General features: G+C 38.1%; 1 protein-coding gene across 3 annotated transcripts in view; it reads right to left on the reverse strand.

Annotated features, from left to right (window-relative positions):
* The window catches only part of NUP98 (nucleoporin 98 and 96 precursor), a 102,146-nt gene that overhangs the window by 14,168 nt on the left and 61,998 nt on the right, over positions 1-25,980 (reverse strand). For all 3 annotated transcript variants that reach the window (XM_069064721.1, XM_069064719.1, XM_069064720.1), the window contains exons 19-27: positions 24,254-24,431; positions 22,564-22,728; positions 13,415-13,597; positions 12,555-12,711; positions 10,488-10,917; positions 8,607-8,836; positions 5,736-6,005; positions 2,420-2,577; positions 656-799 (exon numbers count right to left, since the gene is read on the reverse strand). In XM_069064721.1, the coding sequence (XP_068920822.1) occupies positions 656-799; positions 2,420-2,577; positions 5,736-6,005; positions 8,607-8,836; positions 10,488-10,917; positions 12,555-12,711; positions 13,415-13,597; positions 22,564-22,728; positions 24,254-24,431 (1,915 nt within the window). The remainder of the gene's footprint in view (positions 1-655; positions 800-2,419; positions 2,578-5,735; positions 6,006-8,606; positions 8,837-10,487; positions 10,918-12,554; positions 12,712-13,414; positions 13,598-22,563; positions 22,729-24,253; positions 24,432-25,980) is intronic.

Genomic DNA, 25,980 nt, shown 5'->3' on the forward strand with positions numbered 1-25,980 from the left:
GCCCCACTTCAATTTTTCTGGGAAAGGCAGGACAGGAATATAAAAGACCAAAAAACATTCTTAAAATTTCAGAAGGTTATGTTATATCCAGGCTCTCCAAAATGGATGTCCTAGCTTTAATGACCTAGAACAGATATTTGTAGCCCTCATCTTTCAACCAACTTCACTGACCTGTAATTTTTGTTATTTTCCTGGCTCCCTGACTCTACTGTATCTGACAAATACTTCTAAAAAACGGACTACTGCTCACAACAAGAACAAAGGTGTGACAAGGGAGCAACCAAGAAACTACAACATTCAAGTTAGCAAAAATAATGTTGCAACTTAACACAACCTTAGAATAAGGTTCTTGATAAAGATAATTAAAACAAATATGAATCTTTGGTACCCCTTTCCATATTAGTGTCCCAAATCTGGATGTCACTAAGGAACATTATTAAATGAAGCCAGACTTGAGAAATTCTGACCAAGTAACATCAATATAGGACAATATGAACATTTAAATAAAGGTAAGATGAGTATTTTTCTGGAAGGGTTTCAGCCCAACTTGTCCAGAGGTAAAGGAATGGGCTATAGGAACAAGATCATCCCTCATACTTCCCCACCCTGACTCCTGAGCCCTTTTCCTGTTTTTTTTTTCCCCCTGACACATTACCTGGAATGCTTCCTCATACATGCTGAGAGCCTGGGAAATGGAAGCAGTAGGAGGAAGGAGGTACCAGAAATGGACAGCAATTGAGCGCTTCCAATCCAGCTGGGAACAGACATTGATACTCTTCTGTTCTGAGAGTCGCCATACCTGCAAGGGGCAACAAACATGAATGGCAGACCTTATAATAATCTTTAACAGTGCTACTTTTTCACTTTGTCTCCACCAGGGTCTACCGCACTATCAGCTGAAAGGATTTACAAAGGGTTTTGTGATCTGTAATCAGCCAACCAACAAAGACATTAAGTTCTGTACAGTGTGCTAGGTATGAGCAATACAAAGACAAAAATAAATAGACCTTGCCTCCAAGGAATTAATCAGAGAATTTAACATGTACACATATGGGTATATAAAAAATAACACATGGTTTGTGTGACTAAGCTCCCCCTTATAGATGTTCTATTTTCCATGTTTTCTCCAAAATTTGGTCCCTGCCCTCCCTCAGCAATTCTGAAGCAGGGGTGGCTTTGCCTCCTGGCAGGTGCCAGGGGACTTGGGGCCACGCCCTTCCTCACCCCTTGACCAGAGCCCGTGGCCCCGGAGGGCAGTGTGGCCACTCCCCCCGCCCCCATGCCAGGCACCTCAGCCCTTGTCCAGACCAGTATGTGTCCTTCCTGTTTGATGTGTTTGTACAATGTATCCCTTTATTTCCCACTCCCATGGTTGAATGCCGTGCAGAACATCACAGAATAAATGTGTCTGGTCAACCAGAAAAAAAAAAAAATAACACATGGAGGCAGCTAGGTGGCGCGGTGAATAGATCACCAGCCCTGGAGTTAGGAGGACCTGAGTTCAAATCCAACCTCAGACACTTAATACTTCCTAGCTGTGTGACCTTGGGCAAGTCACTTAACCCCAATTGCCCTCCAAAAAGCAAAAACAAAAAAAGTATATGTGGAGAAGAAGAGTTAGAAGGGCCTCACTAAGCAGAACCTGAGCTGCATTTTGGAGGAAACCAAATATTCTAAATGGTGAAGGTAAGAAAGCAAAGCATTCCAAACATAAGAGATAGTATAGGAAAAGACAAAGACAGGAGATGGATTGCTGTAGAAAGCCAACGTAGCTGGACGAAAGAAAATGTGTAGGGGAATTTAATTTAATTTAAGTAGCTTGAAGTCAGGTTATGAAGGAATTTAAATGCCCAAGGTGATGTTAAACAGGGTGAGAAATTTTGTACTTCTGCATTATTTTAGGATGAGGAGGCAGAAAGATGAAATAAGGATCTAGGACATGTATTAGCAATCATGCTATGCATGCTGAAGTGGTATAATATGCCTGAGTTGATATAGTCAGAGAAAGTACTTGACAAGTTTGTCTCCAAGGCTCTTTATTCCCCCCACCCACCCCCCGTACCTTTTCCACCATTGCTGATGACCTCCCACACCTAGGTCTCCTACATTGTGTTTCATTCTCACTCTCAACAGGTTATCAGCTAACCCCTTCTAGTTATTACTACGTATGATTAGAAAAAAAGATTCTGAATTTCATTAAACTAAAAAAGGCATTTTAGAGTGCCGTCTTTGAAGAAGAGCATTCAACTTGTTTTCTGACTGCTCAAAAAATATTTATAGAACACTTAAGTGCCAAGGTGTTCAACACTGTAAAGTCATTTTAGAGAGATAAGGACTCCTGTGGTCAAAACTTCTGGCTGACACCCAACTCAAGTACAGAAGCCTTAAACTATCTGAAAAATGGGAGGAAAGGACATACTGGTTTTCCAGCCAAGAGAGTAAAAATGCGTAGTCGATCCTCCTGGATGAAGCAGTCTGCCTGTAGCCGGTGCCAGTCTACCAGTTGCATGGTGAGCAGCTCCCGGACTGGCTGGCTGCCCCCTAGCTGGGACAGAAGAAGGGCAAGTCGGTGATCACCTAGAAGAAAAACCCAATTATTGGTTCCACAAGTCCATCTCGGAGAATTAGTAAGATCTGGAACTACACAAAACATCCTTCTAGCTCTTAAAAGTTTACAAATCATTTTTATTGCAATAGTCCTGTTACACAGGCAGTGCTCTATTTATTATTCCTATTTCAGACAGAAGGAAACTGACTAGCCCAGGGTTAGCTGTCTTTTGTACTTGTAGTGTCAACTTAATATTCACAGTGCAATGGCACCTGTAAATATGCTGGCATAATTCTCAATCACAAAATAACAGACTTTCCATATAGGAGATAGAAGCAAAACATTTAGTAAGATACCAGAAAACCAAATCCCAACACCAGAAAGTCAAATCCATCATAGTAGCAAAGAAGTTACACAATAGCACAGCATGAAGCCACACCACCCTTTAGCCTTCTCACAAACCAACACTCACAAGCCTAGCTGTCTTGCTAAATGTGTCCTTTCCTCCCTCCAGCTCTAACTGCTCTGACCCCCAGCTCCACCCTTCAGCAAACTCTTCCCACCACAGTTCCATGTAATTATATTCAGCCTGTTAGGGGGCAGGGAAAATCTTCAAATTCCCTTAGGCTTATTAAGGGGCAGGGAAGATCTTCAAATTCCCATTAAAATGCTGCACTATACTATCTATTCTCTTTGGTACTCTTGTCCTTTTCCTTAACATTTAAGAGAAATTTCCTAAGCAAAGACTCAGTTCTCCTCACTTTGCTATGGTGCAATCAGGGCATGTATATATAGGTCTCAGAGAGGAAAGTGTGCTGGATTTGGACACAAGACTAGGGCTCAAATACCAGAATGTTTAGCAAATAACTTAACCTCTCTAGGTCTCTACTTCTCCAGCTGCAAAACCAGAGGGTTGGACTAGATGGTCTCTAAAATCCCTTCCAGCTCTAAATCTGTACTACTACGATTTAATCTCAAACTAAAAAAGGATTCATGAACAAAATAAATATGGGTAGATAGATGGTACAAGCCATAGAGTGCTGGACCTGGAGTCAAGAAGACCTGAGTTCAAAGCCACTTTCAGACACTCACTAGGTGTGACTCCGGCAAGTTACTTAACTTCTGTCTCCATCTCCAATCTATAAAATGATAATACTAATTAATAGCACTCATCTCCCAGTACTGCTGTATGGCTAAAACGAAATATTTGTAAAGTATTCAGCAAACCTTAAAGTGCTATCTATATTAGGACTGGCTATTGAAGAATGTGTATCCCTCATTATCTACTATCACATTCAGACAAAATCCTACAGAGTTCTGTAAACTGGAATACAAATAAGAAATGAACTAGCCTGACGATAGATACTCTATTTCAAAATGGCAGGTATTCTCAGAAGACAGTTGACTATTCTGTGGAAAATGGTCTTTATGATAAGACAGTCATTATTTTCATATAGACAGTAATCATTTTTCAATATGGAAGAATCATATACATGAAGATTCTGGTTAATGAATATTCCTGTTTAAAAGAACTTTAAGGAAAAGGTTCTCTTATCTCCCGCCATGATTTTCTCTCTCTCTCTTTTTTTTTTTTTTTGCTTTTTTGGAGGGGAAAGGACAGAGCAATTGCGGTTAAGTGACTTGTCCAAGGTCACATGGCTAGTTAAGTGTCTGAGGCTGGATTTGAACTCAGGTCCTCCTGATTCCAGGGCCAGCTGGTGCTCTATTCACTGTGCCACCTAGCCGCCCACCCACAATGATTCTCAAAAAGCCTACAACACTTTCCTATTCTGTGACTATAGTTTGACCATAGATAATTCATTCTGATGACAATTTGGTCAGTTCTTATGCTCTGGAGCAGAAGCCACAGATGGTGCTAGAGACTGGGCTGAATAACAACTAGCCCTGGGATATATGCTTTATAAGCTATGACTTTTAAAAATTATTTTAATTATTATTACTAATTTGGTAACATTAACAAATATTCCCTCCACAAAGAACAAAATAAAAGAGGGCTAGATATGACATTGTGAATCTCTATTGTAACATTATGCATAGCTTGGTTTTGAAAAAAGTGTATTATTAATTTTATGACAGTTCTAATACTATGCAGCCTGTGTGTCTCCTTCAGAACTTATTTCTGTTCTCTGTACATCTTTTAAACATTTCGTTGACATTCCTTTAATTTCTTTTTAAAAAAATAACTATTACTACTTAATATTACACTCCTCTCTAAGAAAAAAAAAAACAAATCAAATGCCTGTGACTGAATATATGTCTCATTCAACATTTTTACTTTTCCTTCAAGAGGTAGGAAGTATAATTAAATGTTAGTTCTCTAGAGTAAGATGTTTATGTAAATACCTTTTTAATTGTATGTAATCAACCCTTTCCTATACCTAAAAACAGAAGCATACCACTATCTTTCTTTTTGTCCACCTACCAGAAGCTAAGCTTTTCATCATAGTTTAGCCTCCTCCAATTCCTGAAATGTATTTATCCTGACTTCTGTGTTTGCATTTCAAAATTTCTACTCAGTTCTGGTCTTTTCACCAAGAGGACTGGGAATTTCTCTTTTCTAATAAGATTATACTCGGTATGGCAAGCGAAGTTTGCTTTTTGGAATATATGCCAAGATTTTCTCTGTCATATTTTACAGAATGGTCTTTTGTCCTGACTGTGGATTTAAGGTACCTGAAGCTACTTGTAGTACTTTATTTCTTTGATTTGGATATTTAGAATTTGGGCTATGACATTCTTATATGTTTTCAGTTTGTAATATCTTTTCAGAGGTGTTAAGTAGATTCTATTTTCACTTTACTATTCCATTCTAAGAGGATCATGTAGCTGATATATGTTGAGCCCAGATTTTTTTGCAGATAAAGCCTCAGAGGCCAGCTCTCTTTTCACTATCATATAACTGCTATCAGACAGAGCACATCAGTCTTTAGGAAGTTCTTTTTGAGATACCTGCGTAACTATTATATTCAATAAATATCCAAGGCACTGTGTTAACTACAGGGTGATGAATACTAACTTCCAGAAGCTTCAGGACTCACTAGGGAGATCAGATAAACAGAGAACAGAGAGGTAGATCACAATTAGAGAACAAAAAGGATATTATGTAAGTATGTGGCAAGATGAATGATATAGACCTTACTGCTGAGCTGGACTCTGGGTCTCTTACCTGTCTGCTGGGCCAGGCGGCAAGCCTCACTGATTCTCTTGCCTGTGAGGTAGCTGAAGACTGCCTCCACGGGATTGTCTTGTCGGGACAGGGCTACTTCCTCCTCAATGCGATCAGCTGCTGTCTGTGATAACCAACGGGAGAAAGCCCTTCGGCGCTCCAGGCTCTGCACATACTCACTGGGCTCATCTAGTTGATCTTCTAGTTCCTTTAGGTGACCCCAGATAGCTTCACACAGTGTCCATGTCAGGCTCCAGTGCTTTACTACAACTAACGGAAAGGCAGTAAAAAGCTTAATTATAGAAATATGTCCCAGGCCTGGCAAGAACAGGGGAGGAAGCAGGGTTGGCTTGCCTAAAATGGACCAGGGCAGAGACCACCACTGTGGTTGCTCTTGCTGCTTCCCCCAAAACACATAAGCTCCTGCTTCTTCACTGATGAAACTATTCTTAACTTCAGATCACTTTGTTTTGAATCCTCGGCTATAATCACTGCATATCCCAACAGTATTCCTGTAGGGTCTATACTTCATACTTTTCTTTTTCCCATGTTCTAATTATCTTCACAGTACATTTCATTAGAGTTGTGCTGATGCCTACAAATTCTCCCAATTCAAGAAATCTAATAAGACAATGTATGGTGGTAGCATCTACATTTACATGTTCCTGCTTAAGTTTAAAATCTTTACTGCCTCTGTCCAGTTGGAAGATAACATTTCTAGTCCAAGCCCCTTATTTTATAAAGGTCAATGCAGATTTTACTTTCAATGATAGTTTTTTTTTTTTTTGCACTTATGTCAAATCTCTTCATTAGGGACTTTAAGCTCAATGAAGGTAGGGAGACTATTTATCCTTAAGTTTTCCCCATTGCTGAACAAAAGGGCTTATACACAAGAGATGCTTAAATTTAGTTTCTGAATTTAGGAGGTAAACTTTCTGAGGACAGGAACCACAAAAACTCTTAAGTCAATCAAAAATAATATATGTGAAGATGTTTTTGCAAAGCACTATGCAAATCACTACCCATAGCATTTGCATGTATTGTTAAGAAATGTCTACTGCATTTCTAGAACTGTGCTAAAAATAATTAAGGCAACACAAGAGTTACTATAATCAAGTGCCAAAAGGCTTAATATAAAGACAATGGGTGCTAGTGTAGTGCAGGAAGGGAAGGGATCTACCAGTGTCAGAGAAAGCTGCACTTGAGCTCAGACTTTAAGAACAGATAAACTATTAAAAAAGGCAAAGGAATTAAAAGCTTCACCTAGTGAAGCTAGGTGCAGCCCACATCATTAAAAGCATTCTGAAGTCAGATATCCACTTGTCAGTGGCACTGTAGAAAGAATAACAGTATGGGGGGCAGGAGATTACACTAGATGACCTCTCAGGTTCTTCCTAATTTAAATATCCTATGAATGGGTCCTTCACTGGAAAGCTACTATTTTGGGGAGTGGAGAAGCATTTCTAGAAATGTAGTCTTGCTTTTTCACACCTTATAAGACACAGGGACAAGAGCAACAGATTTTTAGGTCATAAGATCTAGGCTTTTGTTAGAACATCAGATTGTAAATTACTGGAGTAACAAGGTTCAAATTCTCATGAAAACACCTATTATCATTTAACTGCCTTTTCTTAGGTTTCTTTACTAAGTAATCATCCATATCTTAATTGTGGGTGTTTTCCAAAGCTCTCTCCTGGCCCCATTATCACATGGTGACCATATCAGCTCCTCTTCCCCTAAGTTTAACTATGATTTCTATGTAGATGATTCACAGAGCCACACATCACTCACTGCACACATCCTATCAGTTATCAAATCTTACCATCTCTGCTTCCATAAGATCTCTTGCATATAACCCCTTTCTATTCATATAGAACCATCTTAATTCATGCCCTTATTATCTTTTTCCCTGGACTATTTCCATGGTTTAAATATTTTTCCTTCTTCCCCACCTCAACAAATACCAGATGGCTCCTATTTTTACTAGGATAAGATATAAAATTCCTTTTTGATTTTTAAAGCCCTTCAAACCCAGATCCAAACTATCTTTCTAGTCTTATTATACATTACTCCTCACCCCTGCATTTCATGGTCCAGTCAAACAAGCAATCTTATCTTTTCTGTTCCTCACACAAGCTCCATTTCTCAACTGTGTGCCTCTGTGTGGACAAGAATGCACTTCCATATGCCCACCAGTAAGAATCCCTGTCTTCCTGTAACATGATGTACAAGATATACTTTTCCCATCAAGCCTACCTTGTATATATTGCATATGTATCTATGTACATGTTTTCTCCAACAAAAGAATAAAAGACTCTCTGAGACGGTTTCATTCTTTGCATTCTACTGTATTCCCAGAGTCCACCAAAGTGCTTGGTATGTAGTAGGTGCTATACACTGGAAGGACCTGAATTTAATAATACTTTGAAAGAACAAGCTATGGCAATTGAAGTAGTACATTTGTTTTATCACAAGGCAAAGAAAATAAAAGATAGTAGCATGATAATTTTTGATTCAAAGTAAAATTGTAATTTTTTGGTGTCTCCTGGTCCTTCTATTGTTAATGAATGTCAGTTAACTGATTATCTATATGACTTTAGGAAGGACACAAACTCACTTTCAGTTTCCTTTATAGTGTCCTATAAAATAACAGCTCTAAATCTCATAAACCAATTACTAAATGTGACCTTGAACAAGTGCTGCTCTCTGGGTCTTACTTTAGACTCAATCTCTAAGGTATTTCCCTTACCTGTATCGGAATCTATTATTTCACCAAAAATGAGAGTAAGAAAACTTTGTCTTTTAAGTCTGAAATTCTATTTCCCATGTTCTGACACCAAATGGGTTACGACAGCCAGAATGAATACTTACTTTCTGATTCTGCTAAGTCTCCTGATATCTCTTTCACCCAGTCTGCATAGTCGTGAATGACGGCTACTCCAGGATTTGGGACCACGAGAGGACACAGCTCATCTACATGGACAGTACTATGCTTAAGCTTGATGTCCAAGGGAGTCTGGTATAACTGTAAATCTCTATCCATCCTCCTTTGTCTCAAGCTCAGTTTTTCCATGTGGACTTTGAATGGGGACTCTGTTAGGCTAAAAAGTAATAAATTAGGTCAGTATTGAAATATGAGACAAGTATTTACATGCAATGAAGGTACTGCTACATTTTAAGATTAAGGGATATTATACCACACAGCACTAAGGTCAAATGGTACAGAGCTCAATTACAACATAGAGGAAAAAAATCATTACATTATATTTCCTTAGAATTAAATCATACTTATGCTTTGGCTGCTCTCAGAAGTAAATTACAGTTTATAGTAGTCACAAATATTGGTTCAATTAAATTTCAGACTGACTGTCTCATTTCAAAGTTGGAAAGATTCTACTGAGATATTATGGGACATCCAGTAGGTCTAAGTAGCCAGGTATCTAAGCTTACACAGCTGAATAAGTGGGTAAAATCATAATCTTATTACAGTAAAGTTCCTTGTGTTGAGGCAAAATATGTCCCCTATAACTTTACCTCATGCATCCTAGAATTCTTCCCTCTAGGCCCATATACAGAGCAAGTCTATTTATTTTGCCTAAACAGTATTTGAAGACTGATCTTTTAATTTCCATTCCCAAACCAGGTCTTTTCTTTGTCAAGGCTAAAACTTCCCCCTCTTCCCAGTCCTTTTAATCAAGTCTTCTATAACATGGTTTCCAAACCCTTGATAGCAGAAATCTCTTTTGCTTGATTATACATATTTATAGTTAAGGGTTATATTCTCTCTTACCCCCCTGTCCCCAACAGAGATGGGGAGATAGAAGATTTTTCTTAAAAACTTAACCCCCCCCAACACAACCTTGATTGATTGCTCTCCCTTGTATGTTCTCTGCTTTGTTCTCTGTCATAAAGTGTGGTAATCAGAACTGAACATAAATTTTGGAGGTTTTGACTAGTTCAGAGTATGTTATTTCCCTTGTTCCAGACACTGAACTTCTATCAATACTAGTATATGACAGTTATAGGTACTCTGAGAGATCAATTATGACAATTATGCGTTTTACATTAAAAAGGTCAACAGCTTATTAATATGCATCAAAATGAACTCAACATAATTAAGGTTCAGTTTAGAAGCCTGAAAACTAGAAGGGACTTCATTATCTGGTCCAGGGGAACCTGTGGTCTCAAGGCCACATATGATCCTCTAGGTCCCCAAGTGCAGCCCTTCAACTGAATCCAAACTTCACCTTGATAAACCCCTAGATAAAAGGATTTGTTCTGTAAAACTTGGATTTGGTTAAAACACCACGCCCAAGGACCTATATGGCCACATGTGGCTTCAAGGCCACAGGATTGCCACCCCTGATTCTAGTCCAACTACTTCATCTTACAGAAAAGAAAACCAAGGCCTACAGAAGTTAAAATGACAACCCCCAAATTCCATCTCTCTTTTTACTATATCACACTGCTTCATGTAACTATTAAATAAGAGGCAGCAGACACTTATGTGGTGCTCAAGTTAAGTCCTACACAACTGTAATGATTCAAGGGAAGGAGAAATCCGATCTACTCATGAATCATTCTAACATTGTCTACTGTCTAAAAGTCCTCAAGAATACAACCAAGCCAAACTAGTTAGTAAACAAAATAACACCAGAACTAATGTGATCTCCTGATTATCCATAGCCTTTTCAACAGCTTTCTCTCGCTCAAAAAAAAAAAAAGTTGAATGAATTGAGAAACATTACTCACGATTTGACAGTTATTGGATTAGGTAAGAATCCATATTCCATAGATTCAGTGTTGTGATGATCTCCAGGTTCCTGGTATCCACTCAGTTGATCACCACTATTGACAAAGGTCCAGTTGGGGCCCCAGCCAACCCGGAATGAACGTCCCATGAAGAGTGCCATATCCATCAAGAGCTTTCCTTTGCCACAGGTAACAGATTTTTCCAGGGGAACAAGGCCTGGCTGTCTCCGAGCACCCACAGTTTTTAACTGGACCTCAGGAGCTGGGGTGGGCACTGCAAACACAGGGGCCAGTGGTGGAGGGACTGACCAAGGAGATGCAGAAGGGGCACTTGTTAAAGATGAAGATCTGAGATTTCGACATTCTGGAACAGAGGCACTTGGCGAGAGAAAAGCTCCACTTGTAAACTTTGACTGTAGTAAACCACCAACTGAGGAAGGGGAAAAATATTAAGAGAAAGCACAGTCTAAAAAAATGCAGTCCACAATGATATTAGATCAAGATTCACTAAACTGAACTTCAATACAAATTATTTGTTGGGTGCTAGAGTGGGATAAAATATATAAGGTCCATCACATTACTTTAGAATAAAGAACTGATACCAAAAATATAACTACTCTCACTTGAAGTATACTTTAAGTTTAGTAAGGGATAACTGAAGACCTTCTCTATAGTTATGTTTTAGTTCTTACCATTAACTGGTTCCACAAAAACAGAATGTTAGGATAAATGACATTAAGGGCATAGCTAATTTCCATAAAAGCAGTATTCAGAAGCAGACTCACATTCATGGTTGTTAATATGACTGGAGTTCAAGTACCGTGTTTCCCTGATAATAAGACCTATCCCGAAAATAAGCCCTCCCCTTACTGTGTAAGATTCCTCTAAAATAAGCCCTCCCCCAAAAATAAGCCCTATTGAGATTGCTACTGTAGTGAAGGTGATCCCCTGCGCTACACTACGGTACCCTCTGTATGCACCGTTCCCCCCCTCCCCCGGTGAAACGCATGCCGCACTCCGAGCTGCATCCAATCAGAGCTGCAGCAGTGAGCGCGTCATCCTGTTCTTCCTCAGTGATTTGCTTATTGAATAAAGGTACATTTTTTTGTTCACATTTACCTGTTTATTAAAATCGCTGTCAATGTTCATTATAATAAGCCCTCCCCTGAAAATAAGCCCTCTGGTGTTTTTCTGTCCAAAAAAATTAATGAGACAGTGTCTTATTATCGGGGAAACACGGTATTAGTATGAATAAATACCAATCATCTCTCTTGCATTTCAGGGATTTAGCCAACCAACATTACCATGGGGTTTTGTCACAAAGCCAGGAATCTGGTTATAATATTAATGTTATTGAAGAACAGCATTGGTGGGAGCAGTTTTACACAGATACACATAATGAACTAATTTATATTATTATCAGACCTAAAAGGAAGCAAATAACAAATTATGTTTTTCATTTGCACATGAAGACTTGGTATTTTTTATGTGCTTCTATCACAAGGATATTCTGTTGGTATAGTATAATGTAGTTTTAAAACAAATGTTTTCTGATGGAGTTAATTAAGTAACAAGACATTCAGAAAAGGTCATTTTCTAGTTCTGGAGTGCCTTAAATCAGATTATTAAAAAAAACCCCATCTATCTGTATGTAACACATTCTGTGCACAGTGCTAAAGATACAAGGATGAAGTAAAACATGATTCCTGCCTACAGGGTCCTTAAAATCTAGTAGGGGAAGTAATATCTGTACACAAACACAAAAAATACAAATTAGAATATGGTTACAACATGTGAGGTATTAGGAAATCAGAGGAGGAAGAAATCACTTCTGACTCTATGTATGTTACTGGAAGTGGGAGAAAGAATGTGGAGTGCTTAACAGTTCTGAGACAAAAGAGATAATTTATAACAAAGTACAGAAAAACTGGATGAAAATAAAGAGGCTTATTTGCTCCATCTTTAAGGTAAGCACAGTCAAAGGTCTATCTGAAAGCAAATCATTGTGTTCTTATGTTTTTATGAAATTATTATCCACTGACATTTCATTATTTCCTCTTACCATACCTAAGGTTCGGGATTTTGGTGGGTGTGCTGATGAAATGGGAAGTCTGGGAGAACAGATTTCTTGAGAAGGGTCTGCTTTGGGAGGAAGCTTGCCAAAGCGCTGATCAAGGACCCAATCTGCATCTTCTTCCTCGGCAAGCAAAGACGCTTTCATGATCTAAAGGAGCAATACCAGAGAGTAAGTTTGTTCCCGTAGAATTTCCATGGTCATTTGGGCAATAATATATTAGCTACAGCAGGAAAAACTCTGCCCTAGGTTTCTCTCCAAATCTATTAATATAAATTTTACACACACACACACACATATGTATGTATATTATACACATATACACAATACCATAAATTTCTCATGGCTTAGTTGATACAATCAACAGGAAATCAACTCTATATAATGATGTCTTTGGTCTCCACTGGAAGTGAGGTAACATGCAAGGATTGAGACCCTTGGACTGACCAGTGAATTGGGATCAGGAGAGTTCTGGCTCTGCCACTAACCTGCTACAGGACCTTGAACCAAATCCTTTTTATCTTTGAGACCTGTTTCCTCATCTGTAAAATGAGGACTTGGAAGAGATGATCTTTTAAGTCCCTTCTACCTGTGTCTACATCAACAGGTTCATAGAAGGAGAGCTTTATTAAGTCCTTTAAGCTTTATTAAGTCCTCTCAACAGAGGTGAAAAGAGTTAAAACTTAAGGAATGGACTACATTCTGCTTCACTCTCAAAACTGTAAAAACTGTTGGCATTCTAATACATCAAAATAGGGAAATGGCCCAAGTTTAGCTAAAGGGAGAATCCCACTGACTTTCTACCCCATCATGGCTTAGTTGATACAATCAACTAAGTGGGTAGGAAATTCACCTGTAAAACATGTGGGTTAATGCCCAGTGAAGATGCAATGTGTGTTGAAGCAGATACAGGCTCTTGCTCTTCAGGGACGATTTCTTCTACTATGGAATCCAAAACTGGCTCCTGGGTGATATCTATCATATCGCTGTCCAGTTCCACAACCCTCCCTAGCTGTTCCACCTCTGGACTTTGGCTCTGTAGACATTAGAAAGATGGAGAAATGATATTAAATGATGCTGCATAAGTTCAAAGCTTCAAGCTTCAAAGGCTGTTTATTCAGTCCACCACAGGACAGGATCCAAAAAGGATCCCTACACATGCCAGTTCCTTCCCAAGAACTCAATGGACTCTAAGCACAAGAACAACTAGGGAGGAGAATCTAGAACATAAATTCCTATCACCGCCTCTATGGCAACAACGCCACTGCTGCTAACGTGGAAACAGACTAGTCATGAGCGCTAGCACCTTGGGCATCTGGGGACACGCCACCCCTAAAGGAGCCATTTGGCCACTCTTCTTATGGTCACCTCTACATTTGCGTATTTAGAGAATGCGAATTCAGTCAACACAGCCGAGTGAGAAGAGGAAGCAGAAACCTGCCAACCCAGATTGTGTTATTACATTTACCACATATTGTGTTAGGCAAAGAAGAAAGTTCTTAGTGCCAAATGGTTAGATATCCAAAATCTCTGGTCAGTCAACCAAAAACATGAAGTTCCATGGCCATGCTGAGTGTTGTGAGACATGAGTTAAGTCTACTACTTCTTCAGAGTAGAAACAAGACATACTACTAACCCTGTTGTGTTTAAAAACATCAAGACGATAGGAAAATTTTTGCATTTTTATTAAGAAGTTTTAGTGATAAACATGAACAACAGTTTACAGTGCAGAATGATAAAACATTCACAAAATAAAAGGTACATTTATCACTGACTTGGCACACATTCCTCAAGTCCATCCCATAAACTGGGATCTGACTTTATATTATGCTAATAAACCAACCAACCCATTAACAGACATTTCCCACAACAATAAACTACCAATTATTTCTCACTTCACTGTAGCAAATATTCTCAATTTTATCTTCACAAAGCTTTAGATTGCTTTTTTAATAAATAGCCATCATTCATGTTAAGCCTCAAATGAGTGACATTATACATAAATGAATAGCAAAAGAAATTTTCATGATTTCAATAGATAAAATGTGATCTTGATCTCTTGGCCCCTGTAACTATTAAGACAGACCTAAATGATCATATTAATTATCACCCTGAAGTTTCTTTAATATTCCATGAAAGGGATGTGTGATCTCATATTTCAAGTACAGAAAAAGAAAGATATGCAATAGTGAATTAATTTATGCAGGTTGGAACAGAAATTCTGGAGAAAGGGAACAGAAAGCAGACTAATGCAGTACCAAATATGCTGGATTTTCTGGCCAGATCAAGTCTTGGTACTGCTGTTTACCACCTGCTATCACAAACAAAGCCCATAAAGGAAGATAAAGAAAAGGGATTGGATTAGATAACTGTCCACCTCTACACCTGTAACCCTAGAGTCTAAATATTACACTATATCTCTCCAAGGTGTGGAGGCAATGAATGAAAAATATGGTGATGTCTAATTACTTGAATACTTGTTAGAAAACCCTGGAATTTATAGTCATGTTCCTCACAGCTATAGGATCATAAACTGAATTGCAAAATTATCTACTTCAATTTCCTTATTTAACAAATGATGTGTAGGTGAAGAGGCACAATATCCAAAATAAACATAATTTAGTGTTGGAGTTTCTGACAGGTCAATTTTTCTCAAACTAAACATTTGTCCTAAACTTAGAAAAAGCCTTATCTGGGGCGGCTAGGTGGCGTAAGTGAATAGAGCACCGGCCCTGGAGTCAGGAGGACCTGGGTTCAGATCTGGCCTCAGACACTTAACACAAAAAAATAACCATGTGACCTTGGGCAAGTCACTTAATCCCAAATGCCTTCCAAAAAGCAAAAAAAAAGAAAGAAAGAAAAAGCCTTATCTTATGTCTCTGAACTGTCCAAACAGCCAGTAATTAATAAGAATATAAACTGGGAGAATTTAATCCTATCTTTAATTGCAGAAGCCATGAAAAAGTGAAGGACCACTTAAGGATCAATTCTTATACCAACTCTCCCCCCCATTTGAGAATTTCTTTTTTTTTTTTTTTTAAGCAATTGGGGTTAAGTAACTTGCTCAGCGTTACATGGTCAGTTATTTTTGTGTGGCTGCTGAGTATCTGAGGCCAGAACTGATCCCAGGTCTCCCGACGCCGGGGCCAACGCTCTTACTCACTGTACCACCTGGCCACCCCTAAGCAATTGGGGTTAAGTAACTTGCTCAGGGTTACACGGCCAGTTATTTTGTGTGGGTGTTAAGTATCAGAAGCCAGAACTGATCCCAGGACTCCCAACTCTGGGGCCGACACCCTTACTCACGGCACCACCTGGCCACCCCATCGAAAATTTCTTTTTTTAAAGAATGGAACATTCTCAAAAGAAATTTCAAATGATACAACTGCTCAACCAATCACTACTGAAGTCAAATACATACAGCTGTACCATCTTTACTTAAAAAATGGAGAGACAAAAGTTGAATGAGTAATCCAAAAATAACGATGGTTTAAATTAAGTAACAAATTCTAAGAAATCACATTTTTCGCCCAAGAGATGATTATCAGTGACAATGGTGCTGGGAAAAATTGCAAAAAACTGATTCTTGGTGCAACCATTATAGATTAGAAAACGTTTTATTTTCATTTCACTTTAAAGCTGTGCCCATTATCTTCCTAGTGTATTAGTATTATAAAGACTTCCAAATTTATATATATGTAATCCTAGCATAAAGTTTCAAATACTCTATTGTTAATGGAAAAAGCAGAGTTAGGATATGGGACCAAAACTGTTGTTCACCAGCTTTTGTGATACTGGGATAAAGTCTCTTCTCTTTGTGCTTTAATTTCTCAATCTGTAAAATGAGTGGGTTAGACTAGATTAGGGGTTCTTAATCTTTTCTGCGTGGCTATGGACTGCTTCTTGGAACGTTTTGCTGACTAACATTTGTAACTGAAAAAAATTAGAAATTTCATTAATAAGTTAGTGTAAATCTTCAAAGATGTAGGTTTTTTCTCATTAAAGTTCATAGATCCTGAGAAATCTAACCAGTCTCCCAGATTACAAACCTCAGCATTAAATGATTTCTAATGTCTCTTTGTACTATAAAATCTGTGATCTTATCTTTTCTCTGTATACATTCAAAGTTGGCAAGACATACACAAATGCAGACCTTAAATTACATTAAGAACTTTATAAAACTGCTACTGTACCCCAAAACAAGGAAGGAAAGCAATAGGGGGAGGGCAACTATTACAGCTGTGATTTTACTTTTAGCAAAGGTTTTCCAAAAGATAAAGGCAGTTGGACAGTTGGTATTTCAAGTCAAAAAAAAAAAAAAAAAAAGAAAAAAGGAAAAAAAAATCCCAGTCATTTCACTCCACCAGCTTTATATTTTTCAACTTAAACAAATAAAAAAATCCAAAACAGTCATGTATGAAAAAATGTCAGTTTCTGAACAATTCAATTAGCCTACTTTAAAGAAAACTGACTACATTAACTCCAATCAAGTGTCTAATGCAAAGTTGAGATCAAAAGACACATTATTCTGTGTTAAGAGTCAACAGGTCTGAGAAAAAGCCTAAAATAGTAACAAAAAATTTTCTACAAATGCCTTAGTTCCATTGTAGGACTACTAAGGTACTTACTAGCTTCAGAGGAATATTCTCTAACTATTGGAGGAAGAAGCCCTGTCTTCTAACTGCTCAGATTCTCTTGGGTCTTTAGTAGCGAGGGAAGGGAAAGGAAGTAGTTCATACTGATTTAAGCAAATCTGGGGTCCTTACTGATTAGCAACTACAAATAGTCTACAGTGACAAGCCCTTTCTGTCTTTTGTCTTCATCTCTGCACTACACCTTAACACAAAGTCACATCCTGTACCGATCAGTCAGTCAAGTTTGAACATGTCTACAATATCTTAAGACACAAAAAATGGCATCCAGAAAATACAGGTGCAGAGACTACGGACGTTCAGAAACAGCTATCTACTTACTCGAGAAAAGTTCATGTTCCTGTTGTTTCTATAGCTCTAATACACAGGAATGCTAGTCAAGGAAAATTTAGTTAACCTCTGTTTGTTTCACAATTTTACCCTTAAAAGAGCTGGGTGGAAGAGGGTACAGCTAAGATGACAAGAGAAAATGTAGTGACTTGCCTGAGTTCTCCCCAAAACCTCTCCAAGTATCATTAAATAATGCCATAAAACAATTCCCGAAGTGTCAAAACCCAGAAAAGGACAAGGTGAAATAATTTTCCAGACAAAGGGTCCAGGGTCGATAGGAAAAAGTCTGCTGCACTTGGGTAAGAGTGGAGCACAGTTCAGCACAGGCTGCACCAGCTCAGACCAGGCACCAGCAAGCTATGAGCAAGCCTTGGGAACCAGTGAAAGAAGTAGTAGCCCTCAGACAGTAAAGGGGCCAAACAACTGATGAGAAGGAGATTACAGGGGTCTCTTTGCTAGCACTGGGGGCAGGACTCTGTTGCTTTGCCCCTACTTGGAGCCAGGTTGCGGTCCTAGGTGGCAGTCCCAGGGCAAGGAGGAGCACTAGCACAGGAAAGTCTGCAGCCCCCATGGAGCAGGGACCCTAAGCACAGTTTCAGGACAGAAAATAGGGCTTGTAGTCACTCACACATCAGAGAAGAGGCAAGGAGAGTAGTAAACACATCTCTCCTTAGATCATGCTACTCTGGAGGAAGCAGAAACTTACAGGTCCCTAGAAGTATCTCTGAAAACAGCTGCACAAAGCCCCTAAAACTTGGGACGGTGTACCTTCCACCCTGGAAGCAGTGTTCTACTTTAGCAAAGAGGTAAGAGTCAAGAAACAGTCTGGAAAATGAGGAAACAACAGAAAAAAAATTCTGACCAGGGAAAGTTACTATGGTGACAAGGGAGGTCAAAATACACACTCAGAAGAAGATAACAAAGTCAAAGCCCTTACATCCAAAGCCTCCAAGAAAAATATGAACTGATCCCAGACCATAGTAAAGCTAAAAAAGGACTCTGAAAATCAAGTAAGAGAGGGAGAGGAAAAATTGGGAAGAGAAATGTGAGTGATGAAAGAAAATCATGAAAAAAAAGTCAACAGCTTAGTAAAGGAGACACACACAAAAAAATTCTGAAGAAAATAGCACCTTAAAAAACAGACTAGTACAAATGGTAAAAGAGATGCAAAAAGCCAATAAGGAGAAGAATGCCTTGAAAAGCAGAACTGGTCAAATGGAAAAAGGCACAAAAATTCACTGAAGAAAAGAACCCTTAAAAAGTAGAACCGGCCAAATGGAAAACCAGGTACAAAAGCTTACTCAAGAAAATAATTCCTTAAAAATTACAACGGATCGAGCAAAAGGAAGCTAATGACTTAATGAGAAATTAAGAAACAATAAAACAAAACCAAACGAATGAAAAATAGAAGACAATGTCTCAATGGAAAAACAATGGACCTGGAAAATAGAGCTGGGGGAGATAATTTTAAAAATTATTGGACTATCTGAAAGCCAGGATAAAGAACCATAGGATAAAAAAGAAATTGAAAGAATCTACCAATCATGTCCTGAAAAAGATCCCAAAACGAAAACTCCCAGGAATATTATAGTCAAATTCCAGAGCTCCCAGGTCAAGGAGAAAATATTACAAGCAGCCAAAAAGAAACAAGTCAAGTATCATTCAGCCACAGTCAGGATAACACAAGATTTAGCAGCTTCTACACTAAAGGATTGGAGGGCTTAGAATATGATATTCTGGTGAGCAAAGGAGTTAAGATTACAGCCAAGAATCACCCCCACTCCCCAGCAAAACTGAGTATAATCCTTCAGGGAAAAAAATGGACATTCAATAAAATAGAAGACTTTCAAGCATTCCTGATCAAAAGATCAGAGCTGAATAGCAAATGTGATTTTCAAATACAAGACTCAAGTGAAGCATGAAAAGGTAAACATGAAAGGGAAATCATGATGGACTTAATAAGGTTAAACTATTTATATTCGGGAAGATGATACTTGTAACTCCTAAGAGCCTTCTCATTATCAGGGCACTTAGAAGGAGTATATATAGACAGAGGGCACAGGTGTGTGATATGAGTTAAATATGAAGGGATGGTATCTAAAAAGATAAAATTAAGGGGTGAAAGAAGATTGTGCCAGGAGAAAAGGGAAAGAGAGACGTAGAATGGAGTAAATTATCTGACAAAAAGGGAAGAAAAACCTTTTATAGTGGAGGGGAAGATGGAGAGGTGGGGGGGGTGGGAGAAAGTGAACTTACTCTCATCAGAACTGGTTCAAAGAAGGAATAATATACATACTCAATTGGGTATAGAAATCTCTCTTACCCTACAGGAATTAGGAGAAGGAGATGAGGTAATAGAAGGGAGAGCAGATTGGGGGAGGCAGGAGTCAGAAGCAAAACACTTTTGAGGAAGAACAGGTGAAAGGAGAGAGAGATTAGAATAAATAAGGGGGACCGAATAGGATGGAAACATAGTTAGCAAGTAACTGTGAAAAAATTTTTGAAGCAAATTTCTCTGATAAAGGCCTCATTTCTCAAACATATAGAGAACTGAGTCAAATTTATAAAAATAAGAGCCATTCCCCAACTGATAAATGATCAAAAGATATGACCAGTTCCAGAATAAGTAATCAAAGCTATCTATAGCCATATGAAAAAATGCTCTAAGTCACTACTGATTGGAGAAATGCAAATTAAAACAATTTTGAGATACTACCTCATACCTAATAGATTGCCTAATAGGACAGAAAAGGAAAATGACAAATGGTGGAGGCAATGTGTGAAAAAATGAGACATTAATGAGCTATTGGTGAAGTTGTGAACTGATTCAACCATTCCATACAGCAGTTTGGAACTATGCCCAAAGGGATATACCCTTTGACCTAGCAATACCACTACTAGGTGTGTATCCAAAACCAGATAAAAAGACAAAAAGGAAAAAGACCAATATGTAAAAAGATATTTATAGCAGTTCTTTTCTGGTGGCAAAGAATTGGAAATTAAGGGGATGCCCAGCAACTGGGGAATGGCTGAACAAATCGTAGTTTATGATTATAATGGAATACTATTGTACTGTAAGAAATGATGAGTAGGATGCTCTCAGAAAAACCTTGACTTACATGAGTTGATGAAAAGTGAAACATACCGTGTACAGAGTAACAGCAATACTGTAAGATGTTCAGCTGTCAATGACATAGCTATTCTCAGCAATACAATGACCAAGACAACTAGTCTGAAGGATTTATGATAAAAAAATGCCACCCATCCCCAGAGAAAGAACTGAAGGTATCTGAATACAGATTGAAACATAATTTTCTTTTACTGTCTTTATTTCTGAAGGTTTTTTTTTAGGGGCGGGGGGTGTGTCTAGGTTTTTTTTTTCACAGCATGATTAATATGGAAATATGTTTTGCATGTCTACACATCTTAAAACCAGTATCGAATTGCCTGCCTTCTCTATGAGGAGGGTGTGGAGGGAGGAAGGGAGAGAATTTGGAACTTGGAAGTTTTAAAATAGAATGTTAAAAACTGTTTTTACATGTAATTGGGGAAAAATAAAATACTAAATAAAAAAGAGCTGGGTGGAAAACCAAGAGAACCTGTTGGTACAGTCAAAGTTATCTTTTAGTTTCTGCTATTTGTAGATAAAGAAAATGCTTCTTTTTCATAGGGGTTGGACTACACTCTATTAACAGTAGTGACTTAACACGGCCCCTTCCACTCCCCCCTTAAGAAATGTGTTCCAGAAGACAAAAACCACTTTGGACAACAAGAAGGGGAAACAGGTGCTCATGACAAAATGAACATGGACATGCACACAAGCACTCAAACTTAAGCAGTCAAAAGGGTTCTGGGACATCCCATTCTCCAAACCCTTACTGCATCACTTACATCATACCTGAAATTATCAAAAAATCTGTGGAGTAGGATATTGCCAAGAGAGAACATCAAGCTGAATTACAACAAGTCTCTGTTTTACCTACATAAACACACATAAAGCTGTGTAGGAAATGCAGAAAATATTTCCTAAAGAAATATTTTTAAAAACCATAAAAGCTGCACATAATAACAGCAAACAAATTATTTGGCATGTAAAATCTCCAAAGAACCAGTTTTCATCAGTGGAGCAGTAGGGGTGCTTAAATGGAGGAAGCTTGCATTAAGACTTCCTACTCACTCCCCCCAAAGAATAACATCTTTTTTTATTTTGTTGAAATATCACCCTGACAAAAGCTAAACTCTTGCTATGCCAAGATATTAAACCAGGAATTTAAAGTATAAAAATTTTAACCTCTTGTTCCACAGAAAGAGGGCCCATACTCTATCCTGGTCTAAAATGGCCAAAGATCATTGTGATACATAACAAATGCAACAACTCTCAGGTAATTCAAACAACACAAAATGTCCTCCTCTTTATCCCCCAGTCCCTTCCAGCTTCCTCCAAAACCAGATTAATTCCTCTGCCCCAAAGTAAACTGTCAAAAATTACATTTTGTATTTTTCCATAAAAATAGAATGCACCTTCTTAAAATACAAATATACATGTTTGCTTGAGGAATAGGCAAACAACTTGAAAAACTGTATTTAAAGACCTTTGCCCAAGGCAAATTACATTTTTCATATAGTAAAGGATGGAAGAGCAAGGAGTATGTTGCACATATTCAGAAATGTTGACCAAGACAGAATCTGTTCTGCATGAACCTAGGCAGGTAATATCTATGTCTCATGTATAAGGACAAACACAGAATTCAGTAATTATCTATTCAGGAGGAGAAACTGACTGTCTGAAGGGACACAGAGGAAAGTTTCAGTTTACCAAAAAATCCTCCAAATCCCTCAAGGGAATAGGTACCCATCCTACCACCCTCCCTGTTCCCCGTCCATTGGTCTCAACTTGATTCCCAACACTTCTGGACTCTTCGATCTCCAAGTGGTCACACAACAGGTTTGCATTAGCCGACTGGCTTTTGCTCAACTTCCATTTCACCGGTTCTGTTCAAATTCACTGTCCAGTTTCTACCTGGGATGGGAGAGCAGGTTTGCCATTGAGAGCCATTTGTAGTGGTACTGGCTGGCCTACAGGAGGCAAGGGAGCTGTTTTCAACTTCTTTGCTTCTGCTTTAGACTGATGTTCCTCCTCATCCTCATCAGAATCCTGTAGGCCATACTTTGAGAAGTGGGAGACCTAGAAAAGAGAAGAACTCAACATAATCAAAATTTTTACAAATACTCTTGGTCAGATGACCCAAGACAACAACATGTCTTCATATTCAGTGGAATTCCTATAGTTTTATAAAACCACATCCAATAAATCCAAACTTCTCATAGTATATCAGCCCCACAGGATTGTCAAGAAGTTGTCCTACTGAACCAGCATCTGCTTCCTTTAACTTCTATCGATTTGTCAGTTATAAAATCATATACACAGTGTTTTAAAAGGCACTTTCCTCAAAACAAAACACCAAAGCTCTAGTGGCTCTTAATCTTCTCTAAGACAAGATACAAATTCTGTTCTTTTAGTATTTAAAGCCCTTCAAAATCTAGATTGAAATTATTTTTTCCCAAATGATTTCACATTAGCTCTTCACATTCTTGTTATGGTCTAGCCAAGAAGCCTTCATACTTTGGCACGGGCCCTCCTTCCCTGGAATTCTGTTCCTCATGACCCGTGCCTCTTGGAATCCTTATCTCCATTTAAGGCCAATTTCAAATGCCATACCCTATGCATTAGGGTTTTCCTGATTCACCTAACTTGTAAGCACTTCCTACTCCCCTAAGCCTACCAGTTACTCTGAATTTACTTTGAATATATACACTTATTTAATTTGCATACAGTTTACCTCCCTTAAATGTGATATTCATGAAGAAAAGACCATTATCATTTGTGTCTCTGTAACCCCAGTGCCTAGCTCACAATAAGCTAGATAAATATAAATAAATTCTTTTCTATCATTCTTCTATACTTTGGCTTCATCCTCCTGTTCTATTCTTTTTAGGTTCTGTCCCTGAGTGCCAGCTAGAGCAAGTCTATTCCTTCTCCTACACAATGATCCTTTTAGGAGCTGTAGGCATCAATTGTGTTTCCCCCTAAAGACTTGTCTCAAACCTTCTCTTAACTAAACATCTCCAGCTTCTTCAACTGATCCGTTTCTGACAGTTTTCTGTCTCCTTCAAATGCTTCAATATGATCAAATCTCTCTCAGATCTTAAAGTAATACATCTGTGGTTTAAATGTACTACTCATAAAACAACTTTTGATGAGATTATCATCATTTTTTACAAATCCTCTTGGTCAGATGACCCAAGACAACAACATGTCTTCATATTCAGTGGAATTCCTATAGGTTTTATAAAACATAGCTGGGATGGTTTTGCCTTGTGGAAAGATAGCTGAGTGGGAAAAAAAAAGATTCTCAAGTTGACAGGGTAGTGTTATACATTATCCAATGGTTCCCCACATCCACAAAGAATTGTGAAGGGGAAAGAGACTTAAGTTTCAATACAGTTTTTAATTAGCTCCCAAGAATACTAAAATGAAACAAAGGAAACAAGCTTCCAAAAATGAAAATCTGCTTCCTTAGAGACTTTCTTTAAAATATGGAAGTAACAACTGAGAACTGGATCATACTCTTCTAAAGCCCCTTCAAGCTCTGAAAATCTATTATCATGATCCAGTTAATTAAGAGTCAGAAATAATGAGACAGCCTTACCTTAAATACCCAAGAACCAGTCTCTGGTCGGTACTCCTTGAACTGGGCACCTTGTTTTCGTGAAACAGCTTCTAACCTGCCCTCATAGTTGATATCAGCTAGTCGTTCAGGACTCTTTATTAAGCAACGAGAAGTTTTGTCAGTTGGCCAAACTCCATCCAAGGTAACTTCAGCCCGCCTGTTAGATACAAAGTTAAGTTTAAGTGCTTCTTCAAGCTAAACAATACCTATACACAAATCAAAAGTAAGTTGGTCACACACTGCTTTCAAAATTTCCTCTTTTCCAGACGTGTCTCCGTAGTACTGATAGGTACCATATACTCTGCCCACCACACAGTATCTAATACAATATTGTACTTGTGGTGGTGATTAATAAATACTTCGTAAGAAATGAGTAAATGCTTAAACTATGAATTCCAGGACTAGATTTGAAGGATTAAAAAGTCAAGTAAACTCCAGTATTGTTGGAAGCATTATTTATCTGAAAAAGACCTAGAGAACATTTCCTTTAAGATATATAGATAGTGACAAGTGTAAAGATGGACTATCTTGAAAACAGGGTGGAGAGAATGACTTCTTACAAAGAAGCAGGGAAATCAGTAGGGAACTATTTTGTAAGATTTACTCTAAAGACATTAAATAATCAAAGATATTAAAAAGATTATTTTCACATGACCTTTCCACCTGATGAGAGTCCAACTATGGTCAGAAATTATAAAAATATAACCATGGGATTAGGATGTAATAAAAAATTATGGGGATGTTTCCAATACAGAATTAGGAAGAAATATATTTTTGAGAAGCATTTTAGAGAAATTGAAGTATGATTTAGCAACATTTTAGAGATGAAATCAAAACAGCAAAAAGGAGTCAAAGAATCATAGGATTTCACATATTTTTAAAAACAAATGTTATTAAGTGGAGAAAGAGAAAAAATGCTCAGAACCATTAACTACACAGAATATTCATGTAAGCATGCATTCTACTGGTGACACATTTTCTGATAGGGGTAACATGTGAATTTGGCTTTGAGATGTCCTAGAGACATCTCAAACCCAACATAACAAAAACAGAATTTACTATCTTTTGTCATTATTACATTTCTACATACCTTCCTTATTTCTTTGTAAAGAATGTGAATCTTTCAGTTTGTCAGGTTTGCAGCCCTGACATTATCTGACTCCTTAATTCTTCTTCATCTCACATAGCCATACCTCTTCTATTTCCTCACTATTCTTACAGCCACTAACTTGGTTCATATGTCCATATCACCTCTCATCCGGACTACTCCAATGGCTCAAACTGGTTTTCCTGAACGAGTGTCTGCCTTCTCCAATTCATCTTCCACACTGCCACCAACTCTTTTTCCTCGTCCAGATTTAATCAGAATACTCCCCCTTCAACAAATGCTAGGTTTTCCCATTGCTACTAGGAAAAAATACCAAGTTTCTTATTTTTAAAGCCCTTTACAACCTTTCTAGCTCCATTATACGTTCTTTCAGACTCCATACTTAATAGTCCACACAAACTGGATTTCTAGCGGTTTCTCCCTCACAGCACATTCCATGTCTGGTATGTTTTTGTGCTAGCCAACTCTCAAATTGTTTTCCCTTCACACCTGTCTTACAAAATGCCTTTCTTCTAAGATGCTACTGAAGCACTGCCTTTTCCATGAAGACTTTCCTGATCTCCCTAACTCTCTGATATTGAACCACCCTGTGATTATT

The sequence above is a fragment of the Petaurus breviceps genome, unplaced genomic scaffold (assembly GCF_028583685.1).
Source record: "Petaurus breviceps papuanus isolate PSGF00001 unplaced genomic scaffold, PetGlider_PUasm1.0 90639, whole genome shotgun sequence".
NCBI classification, from domain to species: domain Eukaryota; kingdom Metazoa; phylum Chordata; class Mammalia; order Diprotodontia; family Petauridae; genus Petaurus; species Petaurus breviceps.